This window comes from Lontra canadensis, unplaced genomic scaffold (genome assembly GCF_010015895.1).
Source record: "Lontra canadensis isolate GAN:19392208 unplaced genomic scaffold, GSC_riverotter_1.0 scaffold20, whole genome shotgun sequence".
In the NCBI taxonomy this organism is placed as follows: domain Eukaryota; kingdom Metazoa; phylum Chordata; class Mammalia; order Carnivora; family Mustelidae; genus Lontra; species Lontra canadensis.
The window spans coordinates 23,321,899-23,343,694 of record NW_022631014.1 but is presented as its reverse complement, the minus strand read 5'-3'; the positions used below and the strand labels follow the sequence as shown (position 1 = coordinate 23,343,694).

General features: G+C 42.5%; 1 protein-coding gene across 5 annotated transcripts in view; it reads left to right on the top strand.

Moving 5' to 3' along the window:
• Positions 1 to 21,796, top strand: part of UBP1 (upstream binding protein 1) — a 67,087-nt gene that overhangs the window by 32,208 nt on the left and 13,083 nt on the right. For 2 of the 5 annotated variants that reach the window (XR_004383103.1, XM_032861315.1), the window contains exons 3-9: positions 3,941 to 4,017; positions 10,015 to 10,120; positions 10,770 to 10,876; positions 12,878 to 13,030; positions 13,129 to 13,239; positions 13,689 to 13,796; positions 19,752 to 19,855. Coding sequence is in view for 4 of the 5 variants with exons in the window: in XM_032861315.1 (XP_032717206.1) it covers positions 3,941 to 4,017; positions 10,015 to 10,120; positions 10,770 to 10,876; positions 12,878 to 13,030; positions 13,129 to 13,239; positions 13,689 to 13,796; positions 19,752 to 19,855 (766 nt within the window). In the remaining variant the exon portion in view is untranslated. Of the gene's footprint in view, positions 1 to 1,513; positions 1,534 to 3,940; positions 4,018 to 9,857; positions 9,914 to 10,014; positions 10,121 to 10,769; positions 10,877 to 12,877; positions 13,031 to 13,128; positions 13,240 to 13,688; positions 13,797 to 19,751; positions 19,856 to 21,796 lie in introns of those variants that run through there. The other 3 variants (XM_032861317.1, XM_032861318.1, XM_032861316.1) reach the window with 3 other exon arrangements.

Sequence of the window (21,796 nt, the reverse complement as noted above, 5' to 3'; positions counted from 1 at the left end):
CCAGGCGGAGTTGCACCGCCCTTACCAGGGGCCGGGCTGAGTAATCCACTCGGGTTTGCTTTCGGGAGCTTTTGTTCCCTGAGCGCTTTCCGTAGAGTTCCGGAGGACGGGAATGAAGATGGCGGCCTCCCAGTCTCCGGCCCGGAGGAGCCGAGTGCTCGGGGCCCCACTCCTCAGTGCCCCCTCAGAGAACAGCGCCCAATTACTCCCGTCTGCCTGGCCTCCGGCCGCGCTCCGAGCTGACCAAGCCTGCGACTGGTTGAAGGTAACCCCAAGCTGAGAGCTCACTCCTCGGCTCCGTCTCTGTAGCCGGCTTCCCCGTTCTAATACCTGCAAGCTCTGCGACACTCAGACACCCCCGATCCTTCTGTGACCCTGCGGGACCTGAGGCCACACTGGCCCCGCGTGGGCTTCACCCCGGTTAAGCCTCTGGAGCGATGTCCCTCAGCAGAACAGACTTTTAAAAGTCCTGATTTTGTGCTCCGTTGCTCCGCCGCTTGCCGGGAGTCGGCCCCTCCCCCTGGGGTCTATCTTCCCGCCCCTTTGGATTCACTTCTCCACCAGTCCTACCTTTCAGAAAGTGGTTGATTTTCTGTTTCTAGAATTGCTGTTCTTCTTCTCTTCGATCTCCTGTTGGATTTGTAGGTGTTTGCAATCTTTAGATAAGCTATCTAGCTGATCTCCCGCTACCTGAAGTAGTCTCAGCCTGCTACTTCTCCGCCATCTTGACTCCTCCCCGATTCAGTGTAATTTTAATTTGCATTTCTCTGATGAAGATTGGATGTCTAATATGTTTAAGGACTGTTGGCATTTCTTCTTTTGTGAATGTGTTTATGTCATTTGCTCATTTTTTTTCTTGTAGGGATGTTGGACATTTGTTTGTGATTTTGTAGAAGTTCTTTATTAGTGAAATTGGCCCTTTGTGTCTAATGTGAGTTGCAGATATTCCCCCTCTTGCATTTTTCCTGTTTGTATTGACGAGTCAGAATCCCTTAGTCAAAGAATACAGTATTTAACTTAACAGGGGTAGCCAGGTTGCTTTTGAGAAAGACTTTCATCAGTTCATATTCCTCCCACATTATATGTGCGCATTTCTCACCCACTTGCTTTTTAATTAAACATATTTTGTTGATCTGATAGCATAAAACATTTTAATTTTTAAAATTTTAAAATTTTTGTGAGGTTGAGTAATTTTAAGTGTATGATGGTATAGTTTTCAAAAATGCCTATTTATATGCTTTATTTTAAAATTATTTTCTGAGTTTAGTCCTTTGTTAAGTATGCTGCAAATTTAACTCTTTAAAAATGTCTCTTGGCATAATATCAGTTAGTGGTGATCTCTCTGTTTGTTGAATGACTTAAGGACTTTTCTTTAGTAACTTACTCTATGTAATGGTTTTCTTTGACCAGCTTTGAAGTGATCTGCTTGTATTTTGTGACCAAATAAAAGATCTAGTATCCTTTGTATATTTTTATATAGGGTAAGCCCCATTGGAGTGTGGACTAGATCATAAAGATCCTCAACTTCATATGGTACTAGAAACATTCCTTAATTACTATTGATTTTCTTCATGTCAAATTATACTGTCCTATTTATTACTTAATGACAGATAATTCAAAAATCATTTTTGCGGGTTTGGAGTACATTCTTAACTTTTGGCAACAGCTCATTTTCCTAATTATATAGTTGGGTGTATGACCATCTGTTTGTGTTTTCTTATGAACACTACCTGACCAGTGAGAGAATGTGAGTAGGGCTCATTGGTCACAAGGAAGAATGCTCTAGGATTAAAATTTGGTCTTAGCTCACACAAAATACAGTACACATACGTTCATAGTATCACTACTTATAATAGCCAAGAAGGAGAAACAACCTAGATGTCCATCAGCTGATGAATGGATGAACAAAATGTGGTATGTTTGTGCAGTGAAATAATATTTGCAATAGAATGTAATGCAGTACAGTCACACCTTGGACAGACTGCAGGTTCTGTTCCAGAGCTCCACAATAAAGTAAGTATTGCAGGAAAGTGAGTCAGATGAATTTTTTTAGGTTCTTAGTGCATATAAACGTTACCCAGATGAATTTTTTAGGTTCTTAGTGCATATAAAAGTTACCTTGACACCATTCTGAGTCTATTGTGTGCTGTAGCATTAATGTCTAAGAAAACATGTATATACCCTTTTTTAAAGGTTTTATTTATTTACTGGATAGAGAGCACAAGCAGGGGGAGTGGGAAAGGGAGAAGCAGGCTGCCTGCTGAGCAGGGAGCCCAACATGGGGCTCAGTCCCAGGACCCCAAGATCATGACCTGAGCCAAAGGCAGATGCTTGACTGGCTGCCCCAACATTTTTTTTTTTTTTTTAAGATTTTATGTATTTATTTGACAGATCACAAGTAGACAGAGAGGCAGGTGGGTGGTGGGGGGAAGCAGGCTCCCTGCTGAGCAGAGAGCCCGATGTGGGGCTCGATCCCAGGACCCCAAGATCATGACCTGAGCTGAAGGCAGAGGCTTAACCCCCTGAGCCACCCAGGAGCCCCCGCCCCAAGAGTTTTAATTAAAAAATTCTTTATTGCTCAGGCGCCTGGGTGGCTTAGTTGTTAAGCATCTGCCTTTGGCTCAGGTCATGATCCCGGGGTCCTAAGATCGAGCCCTGCATCGGGCTCCCTGCCCAGTGGGAAGCCTGCTTCTCCCTCTTCCACTCCCCCTGTTTGGGTTCCCTCTTTCACTGTGTCTCTTTCTGTCAAATAAAAATTAAATTTAAAAAGATTTTTTAAAAAATTCTTTATTGCTAAAAAGTGAGCTATAATGACTGATCACAGTTCACCATAACAACTATAATAATGATGAAAAAGTTCAAAATATTGTGAGAATTACTAAATGTGATGTAGTGACACAAAGTGAGTAGATGCTATTGGAAGAAAGGGCACCCCAATAGACTTGTTTGATGCAGGATTGTCCCAAACCTTCAGTTATAAAAAGAAAAAAAACCTAATTTCTGCAAAGTGCGATATTTTAGTATATGTGCTGCCGAAGCGAGCACTGCAAAGTGCGATAAAGCAGGGCGCAACATAAGGGAGATCTGCCTATCCTAGTACCTGCTATAACATAAAAAACCTTGGAAATATAATTCATAGAAGAAGTCAGTTAATCACATAGGGTGTGATTCCATTTGTATCAAGCGTGTGAAGTGGGCAAATCCCTAGAGACAGAAAGTAGATTGATGAGGGGTTTCCAGGGGCTGGGGTAGGCGAGGATGAGAAGTGACTGCTGAGGGGTAGGATTTTCTTTTGGGGGTGATGAAAATGCTCTAAAATTGGCTTTGGTGATGGTTACACAATTCGGAATATACTAAAACAGTTAATTGTACACTTTCTTAAAATGGTGAATTTTATGGTATGTAAGTTATATCTCAGTAAAACTGATAAAACTTTGGTCTTGGATTATGCATGTATGCGTAATAAAAATTTAGTGTGGGAGTATAACATGAAAATCAATTGTAAAACTCTTCAGTTTTCTGTAATTGTGCAAGGAGGAGAGGATGGTGTTGTTTGCAGGAAAGAGAAAGATCAATATGAATTTGCTTCTCCCGTTAAGAGTTGAATTTTTTTTCTTTTAAAGATTTTATTTACTTATTAGAGTTGAGAGTGAACACGTATGTGCTCACACACACACATACACACACACACACCAGGTGTAGGATCGGGAGGGAGAGAGAATATGGCAGATCCTGCTCTGAGCACAGAGCCCCATGCAGGGCTCCATCCCACGACCCCAAGTTCATGACCAGCCGAAATCAAGAGTCCATAGCTCTACCTACCAGGCCACCCAGTCACCCTGAGAGACCACTGAATTTTTATGTTAAACAGAGTGATATTATTTATATGGCTTGTTGGTGATACGTGATTTCTTTACATTCAGTAATTTCTTTAAAATAGGTCAGTCTTATGAAATTCGGATGCTGGATAACCGGAAAATGGGAGATATGCCTGAGATCACTGGAAAATTGGTAAAGGTAAGGATGATCCATCTTAATTCCTAACAGATACTACAATGATTGAAAGAAGTAGCAATTTTGCTGTTAAAAGTTTTGGGGTTTTGTTTGCACAAGAGTTATTTAAAAATAATTTCACTCTAAGAAGTAATGGCTGTATTGAAACTACTAACTTTTTGAGCTGTATTTTGTTTACTTATCCATAAGACAAATGATAGCAGTTACTGGGTAAAGTAAATGTGAAACCCTTTGGAAACTAAGGTACCATAGTTGGGGCTATAGGAAAAAGCCTACCACCACATCAAAGACTTCTTCTTCTTCTTCTTCTTTTTTAAATTAACATGTAATATATTATTTGTTTTAGGGGTACAGGTCTGTGAATCATCAGTCTTACACAATTCACAGCTCTCACCATAGCACATACCCTCCCCAGTGTCCATCACCCATCCACCCCATCTCTCCCACCCTCTTCCACTGCAGCGACCCTCAGTTTGTTTCCTGAGATTGAGTCTCTTATGGTTTGTCTCCCTCCCTGGTTTTGTCTTGTTCCATTTTTCCCTCCCATCCCCTATGGTCTTCTGTCATGTTTTTCATATTCCTCATATCAATGAGATCATATGATAAGTGTCTTTCTCTGATTGACTGACTTCACTTTGCATAATACTCTCTAATTCCATCCACATCATGGTAAATGGCAAGGTTTTTTTGATGGCTGCATAATATTCCTGTGTGTGTGTGTGTGTGTGTGTGTGTGTGTGTATACACACACATCACATCTTCTTTACTGTTCATCTTTTGACAGACGTTTAGGCTTGTTCCATAGTTTGACTATTGTGGACATTGCTGCTATAAACATTGGGGCACACGTGCCTCTTCTGATCACTACATTTGTATCCTTAGGGTAAATACACAGTAGTGTGACTGCTGGGTTGTAGGGTGACGTCAAAGACTTCTAAGCTTTTCTTTCAAAATAAAAGATAGTATGGGGGAATGGAAGTGTTATATGAAACTTTTAAAAACCCTTTTATTTCACCTCTTAAGTTTTTCTAAGTAAAATTTGAACTCTCGAGAGTTTACTCTTACTATTATATCTGAATGAAGACAGTCATTCCAAGTATAGGAGGCATAGCTCATCCCTTTTAGGATGTATCTTCAGAACCATCTCTGCCCCCTCCAATGTCATGCAGGGTGGGTCCTCTGGCCTCTACCTGTCACTCACCACGGTGTATTATAGATTCTGTAGTATTACAGGGCAAGACTTTGGAAGAAGCTTAATTGGAAGAAGAGAACTTCAGTATATCTAAGTGTTAGCAAGAGAGAAGCAGGCATGAGTTCCCTTGATACTTCCATCTTCCCACAGAGAGGCATATAGGGGCCTGGGCACTGCTGGGCCCTCACTGTAGAGAGGCATTCCACTGGGAAGACTGCCTTCTGTGGATCTGCCTTTTTAGAGGGCGAGTGCAGGAAGGGCAGCCTTCACAGGGGGAATGGATATTAACATAAAGGTGAACAGATTTGGCGTGTCTGGGAAGCCAGTTGCCTAGCACCCAGAGGTCTTTGGGATGTTTTAGCGCTCCTCTGACTCCTGGACGCAGGAAGCCCCCAATCCTATGAGCAGTTGAGGGAAAGATGGAGGGTTCATGCCCCACCAGTCAGTGTCTTGCCAATTGGACCGAGCTCCCAGACGTCTTCTGACTCCCAGGGCTCCCATCTTACCCGACACAGAGGAAGAGAGGTTATTTGCCATTTGTACTCTGAGTCTATCGTGTCTATGCTCAATTAGTGGATTTGGTCCTTTCTCTGGAGGGTAAATCAGATGGTCTTATTTTTTTTTTTTTTTTGTTCCTTCCTGTGGGCATTCTGGCCATAGTGCATGCTGACTGGGCTTACCATTTAAAAAAGCCATCATGGTTCAGAGTGAGCAAACCCTACTTGGATTGGCTGTTCTCTCCTGGGCTTTCATGACAAATAGCGATGGTCTGGTGCAGGAGCCAGACATAACAGCTCTCATTTTCCAGTGTGCAGGAAGCTTCGAATGTCCGAGATTCTCTCAGGATGCCTTGGTCCCAAGCTGGTTTATTTTCAGGCCATTGGGTGCCCTGGCTTACCTTCAGCATATCTGCCAATTGTCTCACACCCAGTTAAAATCCAACCAATGAGGGGCGACTGAGTGGCTCAGTGGGTTAGGCCTCTGCCTTTGACTCAGGTCCTGATCTCAGAGTCCTGGGATCAAATCCCACATCGGGCTCTGCTCTGCGGAGAGCCTGCTTCCTCCTCTCTCTCTCTCTGCCTGCCTCTCTGACTACTTGTGATCTCTCTGTCAAATAAATAAATAAATTCTTAAAAAAAAAAATCCAACCAATGATACATATTTTAAGGGAAGATGTGGGTAAACTCTTCTCTCCCAATGAAAGTTAAATTTGGTGACTGTGAGATGCTGGCTTTTTTTTTTTTTTTTTAATCTGTATAGAAGCGTAGAAAAATTGTTTAAATTATAGATTTGTCTATAAAATTGAGTAAGGCATTATCATGTGCCCTGTATTGAGAGCCTTAAAACTGGGTCCAAAAATGTTAGAAAACTACTGAAAAACTACTTATATGATAAAATTGAAACATACCCAGAGGTAGAATGGTATGTTTATCCACATGTGTTTATTATGCGGTGGTTTCTGATAAACTTTACATGTGTATGGTGGGTGCTAGGGATAAGTTCTCCCACCAGCTGCCACAACTATCAGCAGTTTGCTAGTGTTATTTTATCTGTTCCGCCTTGTGCTTGCTTTTTTCTTTTTCTTTTTCTTATTATTATCATTATTTTTTTTGGATGGACTATAGAAATTACTGAATTTTAATTCCTCTTTTAAACTAATTTTTTTTTTTAATATTTTAGTTATTTATTTGACAGAGACACAGCGAGAGAGGAAACACAAGCAGGGAGAGTAGGAGAGGGAGAAGCAGGCTTCCCCCTGAGCAGGGAGCCTGATGAGGGGCTCGATCCCAGCTGAGCCAAAGGCAGACACTTAATGACTGAGCCACCCAGGCGCCCTTATAACAGTAATTTTAACTAAGTTCTTTGTTCATAGCTATTCAGCATTCTGAGGAAAATAAAACATACTTTGGCATGTGGATCCAATGCCAAAATTTAAGTTTCCCTCAAAGCACTGGGGAAAGTCACTTTTGAAGCAGGTTGTCATTTATCAGTGAGGATAAGCTGGCTTTCTAGGGTGGTTCCCTATGAATAGGTGGTAAGATTTCGAAAGAACCAGTCTGATAGGGGAGACTTAATGTTTTAAAATACTTTTGGTAAACTAGTTAAAAATACCGGTCAGGTTAACTTGGAATGGTGGGGTTAATTAAGTTGTTGCATGACTGCTCTAAGTTCCCCTTCCTGGGATTTAGTTCCAAATTAAAATACATAAAAACATTTAATATATGCGATTAAAACAAGTCAAGAAATGAAGGCAAAAACGACTTCATCATGAGATCATCAACTGTTAACAGTAAAGAAACCATCTCCTTATAAGTGCAAAGTAGAGGTTTTGTTGGCATTAAACCAGCATACTCTGTCTAGACAAGGGTACTTATTTTGAAAGCATCAGTTTCCCTAAACAGTTAACTTCTAGATTGGAAAGGTTAATTTTTAAAAGGTCTTATTAAATCTCTTTCATCTTCACCTGATAAACCACTTATCTGATATTTGGTGGCTATGCCAGAAAATGTCCAGTTAGATCCTGAGAGCTTGCCTGGGATGCAGAGCGACAGTCGGCCACCACCACAGGTTGCAGGGTGAATTTCCTCAAAATCACATCATTTTTTGCCTAGGAGCTCCCTAAGTCTAATTCCTGGCCCCATGATCTTTGACTCTGCTAGTCTGGGGAGGTCTTGCCGAACAAAGGCTAAGGTGTCAGGGATGCTTTGGAGCTTGTTGACTGTGCTTCTGTACTCAGTGAGGTGCTCTAGTTCTATTTATCGTATTGTTAGGGCCCCTTTATCTGTTGCTGGGTGTCTGAATTAATGACTTTTTCCCTTCCAGTGTCATTTCAGAAGTTTTCTATATTGCCGCTTCTTAACTGTGGTTCTCCTTTCATATTCCTTACTGAGCTGTCTTAGTCTGACCTTCTAGAACAGGGTTTAGTAAAGCTCAAATCTGATACCTATATTCTCATACTGTTTTCTGAATTTGTGGATTCAGTTAAATACGGAAGAATCAAAATCATGTCATTTCTCTGCTGCACTTTATCCTGAGTTCAGCGTGTTGGTGAGTGTGACCCAGTGGCCACCACCAGCCCGTGCACCTTCTCTGTGAGGTCTGCAGCCAGCAGGCGGTGGCGTGAAGTGGGTGTGGTCGACCACCTGGGCAGGCTCTGTAGATGTGGGTGCAGGTGGGGAAGGCAGATGGGCATGAATCAGAGCAGCAACTGCCTTTGTAGATTTCCACTTTGGTCCTGCAGCTGACTCGGCCTCTTTTTAAACAACAGTTGACCCTTGAACATCACAGCTTTGGTGTGAGCCCGTTTATAGGCAGATTTTTTTCAATAAATACAGTATAGTACTGTACATGTATTTTATGATTTTCTTAGTAACTGATTCCTTTCCTGTAGATTGCTTTATTGTAAGAATACAGTATATAATATATATAACATATAAAATATATGTTTTTCAGCTTTTGACGTTATCAGTAAAGTATCTAGTCAGTAGTAGGCTGTTAAGTACTTAAGTTCTCAGTACCCCTAACCCCATGTTGTGAAGGGTCAACTGTATTTCAAATTAAAATATGGCTACTTTGGGTCTCCTGGGTGACTTCGTTGGTTGGGTGTCTGCCTTCAGCTCAGGTCATGATCTTAGGGTCCAGGGATTGAGCCCCACGGTGGGCTCCCTGCTCATAGGGAACTTGCTTCTCCCTCTCCTCCCTGCTCTGCTCTCTTTTGCTCTCAAATAAATAAAATCTTTAAAAAAAATATATGGCTCCTTTTAAATAGTTTGCTTCAAAATATTTATCTGCTATGGGCAGTACCTGGTGGGTAGGGAATACAGGGCCACTAAAGTAATATTTATATGTATTGCTAACAAATTATTTCCTATTTATACCAGAGTGTCTACTGGAAATGTGAATATCTTATTGCATCATGAGAAAGTTATCTATGCATGTGTCACAAACACAAATTATTGCAAATGTGGTATCTGAAGGCATTTGGATGACTTGTTTTCCTGTTCCTGGAGTGAAACAATGGTTGGCACTCCAAACCTGTGGGAGGCGAAGGAGGGATGGGCGGAGAGCAGAGAACTGGCCAGATTGTGGAGTGAAGTTTTCCCTAGGAACCGTAGTGTTTGGGTAAAGCTTACCTGTGGTTTGTTTTGTTTTGTTTTTTCTCTCCCTTGCTTACCTCAGATAACCTCTTGCAAATCAAATAGTAGAGAATGACTTTTGCATATATATTCTTTTTTTGCTGGGTCTTATTTTGCAGATTCCCCCACCTATTCCTTGACTACCTCTTTATTTTTTATTTCACTGAAGTATATGTTGACATGCAGTGTTATATTAGTTTCAGGTGTATAATATAATGATTCAGCATTTTTATATATTAGTATTTATCCTTGAGGGTCTTTAAAGAAGTTCAGTTATTAACTTATTTTAAATGAACAGTTTTACCATTGTACCTGGGTTTCTCTGTTTCTGTTTATACTACTGTTTGGCTTTAGTAATTCCTGTGTGCATCTGATGTTTTCTTCATAGAAATAGAATTCTTGCTCAATGATTTTATGGGCATATACCTTAATTTTGAATTGCAGTATCAGACTGTAAATAAAAATTTTACCTAAGTAATCATTTTATTTGTGCCTTTTATTTCTGAGTTGTCCAGATATTCCAAGAACAAAGCAGTTCACTTAGAAAATGTTTAAAGCAGAATATTTTTTGGTATATTCTTCTATTACAGGTTAATGCATAAGAATCGAAAATGCTTCTGCATTTTAGCTGGACCAGTTTAAAAGTGTTCATTTTCCCTGCTTGTTCCATAGAGCATCATAAGAGTTGTATTCCATGACAGACGGCTACAATACACAGAGCATCAGCAGCTTGAAGGCTGGAAGTGGAATCGTCCAGGAGACCGACTTCTCGATTTAGGTACGGGTGGCTGTCAGAAGACTCTGGAGAGGTGAAGGCAGTTGTTTGGTAGAGAAGGCACTGTGTATAATTGTGTGGAGAGAGTGTTGGTGTTAGCAGATCCTGCGTGCCTTGCATTGTTAAATAATTTAGAAATGAAGTAGTTTTTTGGTGCTTAAAGAACCTGAGCCAGGAATTTGGAGTTTGAAATCATTTATTTCTTTTTTTTTAAAGATTTTATTTATTTATTTGACAGAGATCACAAGGAGGCAGAGAGGCAGGCACAGAGGCAGGCACAGAGAGAGGAGGAAGCAGGCTCCCTGCTGAGCAGAGAGCCCGATGCGGGGCTAAATCCCAGGACTCCGGGATCATGACCCGAGCCGAAGGCAGAGGCTTTAACCCACTGAGCCACCCAGGCGCCCCCATTTATTTAATTCTTAATTGACACCATCCATCATATGTTGAATAAAATGAAATAGAAGCCATGGTGGGAGAAAGTCTGGTAGCTTTAGATGGGTTTCCATGTTAGCATCATTGACCGGGAAAACATTGAAGAAAAATGTTCTGCGTGGAGGTGAAATAATTTCATTTGAACCTAATTATAGTAAGTGGTAAGCTTTTTAATTATTCGTAGTGGATGAATTTCTGTGTAACTTTTTTAAAAATACAGATATTCCAATGTCTGTGGGAATAATTGACACAAGGACAAATCCAAGCCAGTTAAATGCGGTTGAATTTCTGTGGGACCCTGCGAAGCGCACGTCTGCTTTCATTCAGGTTTGGAGTTTTTACATTAATAGAAGTATACTAACTTAGTCATTTGAAAGGCCATAGATGAGGTTAAATTCTTGACACATGATGTTATCTTCTTTAAATGCTTATTTGTAAGCTATCTTGTAATGTCTTCTATTTTATATATTTTAAATTTACATATGTATAGACTTAAATAGGAGTTAATTTACTACATTTATCATTTATAGGCTGACATATATAAAGACAATCTGATATATAAAACGTGATTCAGATGTTAACATTTATCATTGGTAGTGACAGTAATCAAAACTTCTATTTTTCTTAAGATGAATTTCTCTTTAACCAAAGCTCCTGTTTAAAAGGGTAGGATTAGTGTGCCTGGCTGGCTTGGCCAGTAGAGCATACGAATCTTGATCTCAGGGTCATAAGTTCAAGCTCAGTACTGGGTGTAGAGTTCACTTAAAAAAATAAAATAGAGTAGAAGGGTGGGATTGAAAAAAGTGTATGTTTCAAGATTTTCTCTCTAGCATAATTAAAAGACATTCTAATACTGAAAATTTCAAACCCCACAAAAGTAATAGAATAGTAATGAATCCTCTATGTACCCATCACCTGGCTTCAACAGTTATTAGTAGTTTCCTCTGTTTTAGTTATTGATGGAATACTTTTTTTTTTTTAAGATTTTATTTATTTATTTGACAGATCACAAATAGAGAGACAGGCAGAGAGAGAGGAGGAAGCAGGCTCCCTGCTGAGCAGAGAGCCTGATGTGGGGCTCAATCCCAGGACCCTGGGATCATGACCTGAGCCGAAGGCAGAGGCTTTAACCCACGTAGCCGCCCAGGCGCCCCTTGATGGAATACTTTTAAGCAACTCCCAGGCATTTCGTTTCACCCATAAATACTCAGCTTGTATCCCTAAGAGGTGAGGTTTTTTCCAAAGATTTATTTATTTATTATTTATTTATTTGACAGACCGAGATCACAAGTAGGCAGAGAGGCAGGCAGAGAGAAGGAGGGGAAGCAGGCTCCCTGCTGGGCAGAGAGCCCAATGTGGGGCTCGATCCCAGGACCCTGAGATCATGACCTGAGCTGAAGGCAGAGGCTTTAACCACCTGAGCCACCCAGGTGCCCCCGAAAGATGAGTTTTTTTGGAAACGTTAATATATGTAAAATATGATTTGATAGTAATTTTTATACCCTGTATATTCAGATTTGTAAGTGGTAGAATTAAAACTGAGTAGGTAATCTTTATGTAGAAAGGGAGATTGCTTAATTGCTGATCAATCTAAGTAGTCTCTGATTTGTATGAACTGTAAAGAATATTTGTTTACTTATGTATTTATTTTTTAAGAATCTTTAGTATTTTGTGGTTTTTTGGTTTACCAAATACTGTCTGTATCCTGCCAATGAATAGTCACGCGGGACATGGTTTATGTTAGTTGACATTGTGCTGGTGTTGGGAGAGGGGCAGAAGTGGTAGGAAATGAGCATTGTCCTCAGTGAACTTTGAAGGTTGACAGAACGGTTTAGGTGGATACAGGCAGGGTGAGTAGTAGCCACTCCCTGGGCGGTGTCACAGCTGATGTATGCAGGCACAGCAGTAACCTGATGGGTTGGCTAGAGTTGGGGCAGTGACAAAAGAGGGCAGGTGACGGAAGCTCTCAGCAATGGGTTTGGTTGCTGTGGAGTGAGCCACGTGAAAGGCCAAAGACCCTGGGTCTGAGAGCATCATTCGGTCCAGAGTGGAGGTAGAGGCGTCCCTGTAACCCGAACAAGTCCTGTGTGAGAGGAGAGGCATTGGACTGGGGAAGAGCTCGTTGCCAGAAAGTTCAAAAAGGCCTAGTTGGATTTGTGAAAGGAAAGCCATACGGAAGAATTCATGACCGCCATCTGGCTAGTATGTAAGAGTTTGTTTGAGGGATCCTGATTTTATGGCTGGGGTAGGGCATCTGAGAAGGAGCAAAATAGAAGGAGACTCAGTGGATGGTACTTTGAGTCCCTTTCAGCTTGAGTTGTTTTCCAGGTACACTGCATCAGCACAGAATTTACTCCCCGGAAGCACGGAGGTGAGAAGGGAGTGCCTTTCAGGATTCAGGTCGACACCTTTAAGCAGAATGAAAGCGGAGAATACACGGATCATCTACACTCAGCTAGCTGCCAAATCAAAGTGTTCAAGGTACGCGATAGAAACTGGGCTTTTTAGTAAGGCCCAGTTGTGCTTGTAAATTGTCCGTCTTCAGCCTGATGGAGGAAATCATGCACTTTGTTTTTAAGCCTAAAGGTGCAGACAGGAAACAAAAAACGGACCGAGAGAAGATGGAGAAGAGAACAGCTCATGAGAAGGAAAAGTATCAGCCATCCTATGACACCACCATCCTCACCGAGGTAATGTGGGGCCCCGTTTTGGTTTCTGAGGAGAAGCAGCGCTTTGCATAGTAGCACTCGCTCTACGGAGGAGTTTTGCTACAAAGGGGTTGGGGAAGATTGGGTGGTAGATTGACATAATGTTCTTTGTGAAATTTGAGGGGGAAAGATTTTATTTAAACTTGGGGGTTTTAAATAGATTAGTTTCCTGGGTGGGGTCGTGAATGAAGATGCTGAAATCCCAATCTGGTCTCAGAAACAGACCTTAACAAACCCTGAAGTTGGCAAGAGATTAAGTCGGGGCCTAGAATGTCTGATTTTTGTCACTGCTGGGGTTTTGCATTTTCTTTAACTTTGAATCCTGCTAGTCATACATTTGTTTAATTGGACTGCAGAGACATAAAACAGGGTATTAGATCTTTCTTTGTATAATGAAAAGACATTGATCCCAATCTTTGGTGTTTGTCCAGATGAGGCTTGAGCCTATAATTGAAGATGCAGTTGAACATGAGCAGAAAAAGTCCAGCAAGCGGACTTTGCCAGCAGACTACGGTGATTCTCTGGCAAAGCGAGGCAGTGTAAGGGACTTCTGCTTCTCTTTTCATTGTGCAAGAAACCTTGTGCAGTGTTAGATATAGGATCAACTTCCACCGAAAAGTAAAGCCAAATTTGCTTTTGATGTCCTTGTCTTGATTTAATTTGCTTTTGTTTAGACTTCCTGCTTTCTGTTTGTTCCTCACTGAGGAAAATTTCCTAAATCTAACACTTTAAAACAAAGTTGACCATAGTGGGTGGTTTTGGAGGGAAAAACGACACTCAAAAATGTGTTCCCTCCTTGTCTCCTCCCCCTCCTCCCTCCCTCCCTCCCTCTCTCTCCTCTGCACACACACTGCCTTCAAGAGCACTGAAATTAATTGAAAATACTTTCTTTAGTAAAATAGTTACCATTTTTGTGTAATTAAAGGTTTTGCTTTCTCATGTGTATAACTGATAAGAAACTTTCATGGATATTTAGAGACATGATGACAGCAAGCTTGACATTAACATGCAATACTTTGTGTCACATTTCCCTGCATGTAGGATAAGAATGTGTGTCTGTCTGTGCTTTTAAATGCCTGTTTGGCAGCACTGGTAGAAAGAAATCTTTGCATTGGTGTTTCCTCTTGCCTCCTGCATTGTGATCTTCTGCTTCAGGCCAGAATAGTGCACCTTGGTACCCTCAGACCTGATTGCCCCAACATCCAGTCAGGCGGTTTGGCTTTGTCAGCTTCAGGGCAGCAGATCTCTATTTCATGACCCAGTTCTTTATTGAATGGTCCACCAAGGTTTATTGTATTCTTTAGACTTTGATCACAACGTACCCACAGTATATGTAAATATGTAAACACAGAGCATTCTCGAATTTTTAAAAGTAACTGTCATCATATGTATTGTTGGCTACACTCTTCATCTTATTGCAGCATTTGTACTATCAGGGTGCCAAACGTGGGATTTCCACGCTTACATATGTATGTGTAATTTGCTGTGCTATGAAAGTCACAGGCACTATCACAGGAACCTCGTTTCCAGGTTAAAGCATTGCATGACAGTATTTTAAGTGCTTCTTTATGCAGTAACCCTGAAAATGTAGTCATCTGGATGGATGGGGAGCATACATGATGCATTTTCTTTAACTGGGCTATTTGGATTTGGGTCAGAGGTTGTATGGAACAACTATATGCTCCTACCCCAGAAGGCCCCTCTCCAATTTTATGTTGTTAATCCTCTATCTCATTTCCCAGCTGAAGACTCACAGATAGTTCTTGGTAAACTTTTCTGGGGAGATCCTGGTAACTCAATTCACTTTACCCTTGTTGGTAATGATTTTAATTAAAAGGAATGGGTTCTGATATTTCATAAATTAATCTGTTATAGTCCAGAGCTAATCTGGAGATGGTAGAATTTGTTGGTAAATTATTAATGATTCTTAAGTCTAAAGTGTGCAAAACGTCAGCAGTTCACTGGCCTGGGATTTCACATCTTCCTAGAGCGTGTTGTTTGCTCCCATGGGCTGAGTTTGGTTGGGTTAAGATACTTGTAGGGGGTGGTTAGAGATCCTCTTTGAAACCCATTTTAAAAAAGCAAGGTACAGATTAATCCCTTAAAAAAAGTCTGCAGCATTTCCTACATTTCTGCAAGTGCCTACAAAGAAAGGCCAGCGTTTCTCGAAGTTGTTGGATAGTGACAGTTGACTTTTGTTAGGAAGGGAGGTTAGGCTCCCCTGTTAAAGGCGTTGCATGAACTGGTCCCACACTGAATAGAGGCCCTACTGCTGGTTAATAGAGGTGAAACCTTTAATGCGTCCTCTGGTCTTGGTCTCTGAGCTGTGTTGCACTGGCTCACCTTGGGGCTGCCAGTGTCTCCACTCTAAGGTGGGTTGGCGTTTCCCAGTCTATCAGGGGCGGGACTTTGTTCACAATGCACGGAAACTGTGCCCACATGAGTCCAAGTCACATGTTGCTGGAGCTGTCATGAATTATAGACTCTCCTTGGGAACAGAGGCAGTCCCACACTGCTTACCTTTACACTCAGGGAGGCAGGACAAGGTAGGAGAAACATCGGGCAAGTCTTCCTCCATGTGCCTTGCCCTCCTGGTTTCAGACTGGAAGAGGAGCCCATAAGATACGGGCAGGCAGGCCATAGTGTGGCAAGCAGCCTGGCCATCAGACATCCTGCCACCCATTACTCCCAAAAAGCTGAGGCCTCCTAGCAGGACCAGTTTTCTCCGAACACTGATTTCCTGGTGTTCAGTGAGTCTGGCCTCCTATTTATTGGGCAAGTTTTAGATGTCGGCCATTGTTTAGGAGCCCTGCTTTTCTACTGTTAAAGGAATCAAGCTTGTGTTAAAGTGAAATAGGTGTGTTTATGGAGGTCCTATACCTTGGTTGTCCCCGCCGTCTTCCTGTGCTGTTAACTTGAAGCTGTTGATGGCTTCATGTCTGCAGACAGTGGGCAGTGATGAGCAGGTATGCAGAGGCTTGATATTAAAAGTTTCACCCCACTTAGATGTGCATGTTAGATTACCTCGTATTTTATATCTGGGGAGGATGGTGTAGCATGAAAATCATCTTCCAGGTAGTGGAGCTGATTATGGGCATGAGGCATCCAGAAAGTTACTAGATCTGTTAGCTGGTTCCTCAGACAGCATAAGCAGGGGACGTGCTACTCTGTCAGGTGAAGGGAGAAACAAGGCCCCAGTTTGAAAGGAGGGAGCCCTGTTGTGCAAAAGGTTGTTGAAAATGAAATTGGTGTGCGTGCAGTGAGTTCATCTGTCCTGTCCAGCTATATTCGATTGCTTTTTTGAAACCTAGTAGTAGTTGAAACAGTAAGTCTGTAGTCACTTTTCCAGTTTTTGAGGGAATACACAATGGGTGGTTGTAAAGAATGTTAAGAACCTGGGATTTGTTTTATTTTCCCTCTATCTGTACTTTTTTTTTTTTTTAAGATTTTATTTATTTATTTGACAGAGAGAGAGCGCACAAGTAAGCAGAGCGGCAGGCAGAGGGAGAGAGAAGCAGGCTCTCTGCTGAGCAGGGACCCTGATGCGAGGCTCAATCCTAGGACCCTGGAATCAGGACCTGAGCTGAAGGCAGCCGATTAACCAACTAAGCCACCCAGGCGCCCCTCTATCCGTACTTCTGATGGGTGTCAGACCCGTTGTAAGCACCTGTAACCGTTGGGGAGACTAGTTTCTGCCCTCAGTGCTTCACAGTCTCTTAGCTCCTTCACACTGGGGTCTGGACACTTCTACACACAAAAGAATTTTGAAAAAGTATGTACTCCCTTGCACGTTTTCAGGTTGACGTGAAAGTTTTCATCATAAATCTAAACAGTTGCAAAGAAGACAATTTTCTGGCATTGTGAATATTTGTATTATAATTTAAGATAAAACTGTTATACTACTTTTGGAAGTGTATTCATAGCAATTTGACACCCATTATCGTTCATTTAAATAGCTCATGATGAAGCTCTTTAGTTAAGTCTGAAATTTTATCCCATTCTTCCTTCATGATCTCTTTTCTCTTCCACTCCCCATAAATAATTTCATCCCAATATGACGTACTTTTATGCCTGAAAATCTTTATTTTTTACTTTTTTAAAGTTTTGTTTTATTTATTTATTTGACAGAGAGGTAGCATCAAGAGAGGGAACATAAGCAGGGGAAGTTGTAGAGGGAGAAACAGGCTTCCTGCTGAGTAGGAAGCCCGATGGTGGGGCTCGATCCCAGGACCCTGGGATCAGGACCTGAGCCGAAGGCAGACGCTTAACAACTGAGCCACCAGGCGCCCCTGAAAATCTTTTTTTAGAGATTGATTGATTTATTAGAGAGCACATGCAGTGAGCAGGGGGAAGCGTAAGGGGGCAAAGGGGGAGAGAGGGAGAGGGAGAGAATCAAGACTTCCTGAGGTACTGAGCCTGACATGGGGCTCAATCTCACAACCCTGAGATCATGACCTGAGCTGAAACCAAGAGTCAGATGCACAACTGACTGAACCACCCAGGTGTCCCTGCCTAAAAATCTTAATGATCACCCTGGTTACCTTTTTTTTTTTTTTTAAGATTTTATTTATTTGACAGAGATCACAAGTAGGCAGAGAGGCAGGCAGAGAGAGAGAGAGGCGGAAGCAGGCTCCCTGCTGAGCAGAGAGCCTGATGGCGGGGCTCGATCCCAGGACCCTGAAATCATGACCTAAGCCGAAGGCAGAGGCTTTAACCCACTGAGCCTCCCAGGTGCCCCACCCTGGTTACCTCTTTATGACAGACTTACAGAAACGGAGATTTATAATTTCCTTTGACCATAAATCCTATCAGTTGAGAAATTTTTTTAGGTAAATCAGTGTGGGGCCTGAACTCATGACCCCGAGATTAAGAGCCACATGCTCTACTGACTGAGCTACCCAGGCTGCCCAAAAAATTGAAAACTACTTAATGACTGGTACCAGTTTATCAAAACAACAAATCATACACATTTTGATGAACAGTTGTTTAATTATAAAAATAGAAATGTTATTGGAAATATGTCATGAAGAATGAGACAGGGTAGAATGCAATCAAATTCTAGATTTTTTTTTAATAAGAGAAACTTCATTTAGATGTGCTTATTTTTCTTTTATCTGTCACTCAGGTCTTGAAATTCCTGTTGAGTTATCTGCACAAAATCCCAGTGACCTATTTTTGTATGAACTGGTAGATTACTTCAGTACGTGTCAGCTGACACCAGGTCTCCTTCAGTTTTTGAAGACAAGGAATTGAAAACTGCCTGACATACAGAAGAATTTACATTTTTAAAATTTATTTATTTCAAAGATTTTACTTATTTCAGAGAGAGAGTGAGTGAGAGCGTGAGAGGGGAGAGGGTCAGAGGGAGAAGCAGACTCCCCACTGAGCATGGAGCCCAGTGTGGGGACTTGATCCCGGGACTCTGGAATCTTGACCTGAGCCAAAGGCAGACGCTTAACTGACTGAGCCACCCTGATGCCACCGGAAGAATTATTTTAGAGTCAAGTACTTTTAAAATTTATCCTAGTGTTTTTGAATGGTCTTTTGCTTGGTTTGGGGGAGGGTTTTCTATCTCTTGTCCATGGTGAGGTATGACGACTATTTTGTGTAAAATAGGAGCATAGTGATTCTGAAGGGGGCTTTGAAACCGAGGATGTCCTAACACAGACTCATTCTAGAGGGAATATCAGGGAGTGAGATGGACTCGCTCTGTACATAGCTCAGGTTTGAAGGCTCGTCCTTGGCTGCCCTGGCCTGCTCAGCCCGCTCAGCATGCTTTTGACTTTAGCTTTTTCACCTCTCCTGATTGTAATAGTCAATGCGTCTTTGTATCTTCGCTCTATCTTTGGTCAGAATGGTACATGGGATTGAAAAATACCCTAGTTCACCATGCACCTTCCAGAAACTGTAAATAGTAAACATGTAGACAGAGAGACATGGGCAGCATGGTACATGTTGATGTGTGTTGATGCTCGGCCTGCCTCACTTTGCTTGGGGATTATTAATCTTAGAGGACTCCAAAGAAAGCAAGGGGGTACTGGCCAGGCTGCTCTGGGTTAGCAGGCAGAGGAGTGCTAGGGGGACAGAGCCACTGTCCTGGTCACCATAGGTGTCAGATGCTGCTTGTGAATCCATTCTTGCCTCTGCTGTTCTAAACCTTGATAGGTACCTGCTACAGAACTGATAAAGTGGGGAGTGAAATTTCTTAGAAGCCAGCTGTACAGAAGTGTACGTTAAAAATGCCTGCATACATTTTGCTGCTGTCATCACTTCAGGTCTTCCCTGAGATTAAGCAGTGTGTAGTCGCGGGTGGCAGGTAAAGCCACACAGAAGTAATAAATCTGATACATTTCTGTGAAGGTTGCTTGATGAGTGTCAGGTGTCTTGTGTTTTATAACCTCGCATTTGGCCAGATTAGAGAGTGACTTACAAAAATATTTCTTCCATACACTTCTAAAAGCATCTCATTAATTTATTTTTGTTTCTATCCTTAGTGTTCTCCATGGCCCGATACCCCCACAGCCTACGTGAATAGCAGCCCTTCCACAGCGCCCGCCTTCACGTCCCCACAGCAGGGCACTTGCAGCATCCCCGACAGGTACCGCATTGTGCCGTCGCTCGCCCGGGGCTGGCCACACTGTGCTCCTTCATTGCCCTCTCTCTCACTTCCCAGCATCCTCTTTTTTATATCTGTCTGAGGTTTATAGTCACGGGAGCTAGCCGCCTCAGCTTGAGAGGAAAATTGTCTTTTCTTTGCCTGCCATCCTTTTTGCTCTTCGCCCTTCATGCCTCATACATTTACAGCTGTAGGAATTGTAGAAAAGGAGGCATTTTCAAGGTACATTCTTTGTGAGAGAAAAAGAACATGAATGGAATTCATGGATAGTGGACAGTGAGTTATTAAGGTGAAACTGTGACTCGGATAGGTTCAGATTGCATTTATTATAAAGTACATCTGTCTTCAGTGTGCACCATATCAGAGAGCTGTTCCTGCTCTGCTTTTTCTGCCTCATGTTACACAGACTACTTACTTCTTTCTTTATTATGGTAAGTCTTTAAACTTACAGGAAAGACTTTCAGTTTCTAAAACTTCACTGTGGTTTTAGAAATGGGGATGGTGGGCTTGTTCTCTTTTATTCTCTGGCTGTGATGGGCATCTGTGAACCCCGCAGGCTCTGGGTGGGGGCAGGGGATGCTGTCACATGGGTCCTGTAGGTGCCACATGGTGCCGGAGGTGGGAGGGGGCTTGCCTTCCTCGGGCTCTCCCGAGCAGGTCAGATCAGAAGTGCCCTGTTGTTGGGAGGTTTCTCACTGGGAAGGGAAAAATACACAAGATTGGGAGGGGAAGGTTCTTTTTCTTACACTCTGGCCACACCAACAGGTCTGTCTTTGTCAGCTGTGGCTACTGTGACAGAACACCAGACCAGGGCCTTAGAGACAACAGAAACTTGTTTGTTGCAGTTGTGGAACTGGAAGTGTGAGGTCTGGGTGGTTCTAGCAAGGGCCCTCCGGGTTGCAGGTGCCACCTGGGTTCTCACGCAGTGGAGCAGACGCCCTTTTGAGCTTGCCTTCCTGGTCCCTCCCTGGGGTGCCGCCTCCTCACTGTGTCATGCGGGGGGGCGGGGTGTGTGTGTGAGGATGGTCAGTGTATGCATTTTGAGGGAACACAAATATCCTGTCTGTAACAGGGTCTGATAAGAACACAAAAAACATGCTTTTTCCTGTGAAGATGAGTAGATCAGCAGGCAGCTCATCTTGTAGATCTTTGTGCTTTACGAGGAGGAACACACTCTTGGACTTTACGTTGGAGAGCCCAGGAACTGGCATGACTCCATGTGGGGGCCATTCTTGTCTTACAGCCCAGGCCGAGTCGCCTGGGGCAGAGGTCATGACTTCAGAGGGGGGCTCTGGGCTCCCGCACTGCTGGCTGAGCACACAGCTTCTGGGAGCAGCCGCGCCCTGTGCTGGCCAGGAGCTGTGCTCTCCGGGTGACACACACCTTCCCTGTCCGTGTAGGCCGAGAGGGAGAGTCACCAGTCCGCATCATAACTTACATAACTGAAGTACAGGTGCTAAGAAAGGAGTCTGAGCCCAGGACCAGGAAGGCGCCACACTCCTTGTGGAGTTGTCTGCGTTTTTGTTTGATCTTAAAAACTCAAGGAGAGTTTTTTGTTCCTTTTGCTTCCCTGAATTTCCCCTTCATTAATCATGGGTAAATGTATTAATTAAACAGATAATTATTTTCCATTTTTACTTAGGACTATTTCTTGGACCTCCTTATTTTATTAAGTGTGTGTGTGTGTGTGTGTGTGTGTGTGTGCATGTGTGTGTGTATTTTGCAGTTACTTCTAACTCTATCTTGATTTCTCATACTATTTTCTTACCAAAATGAATGAGTGTCCTTCATTTTCCTGGCACCCCTGGAAATAATTGGAATCCTTTTGTTTCCTAAAACTTGAAGTTCTTACTTGGAACTGCTAGAGAAGAGGAGGATGAGGCGCTAGCTGAACAGCCTCCTGTCACTTTCCTCATACTCACT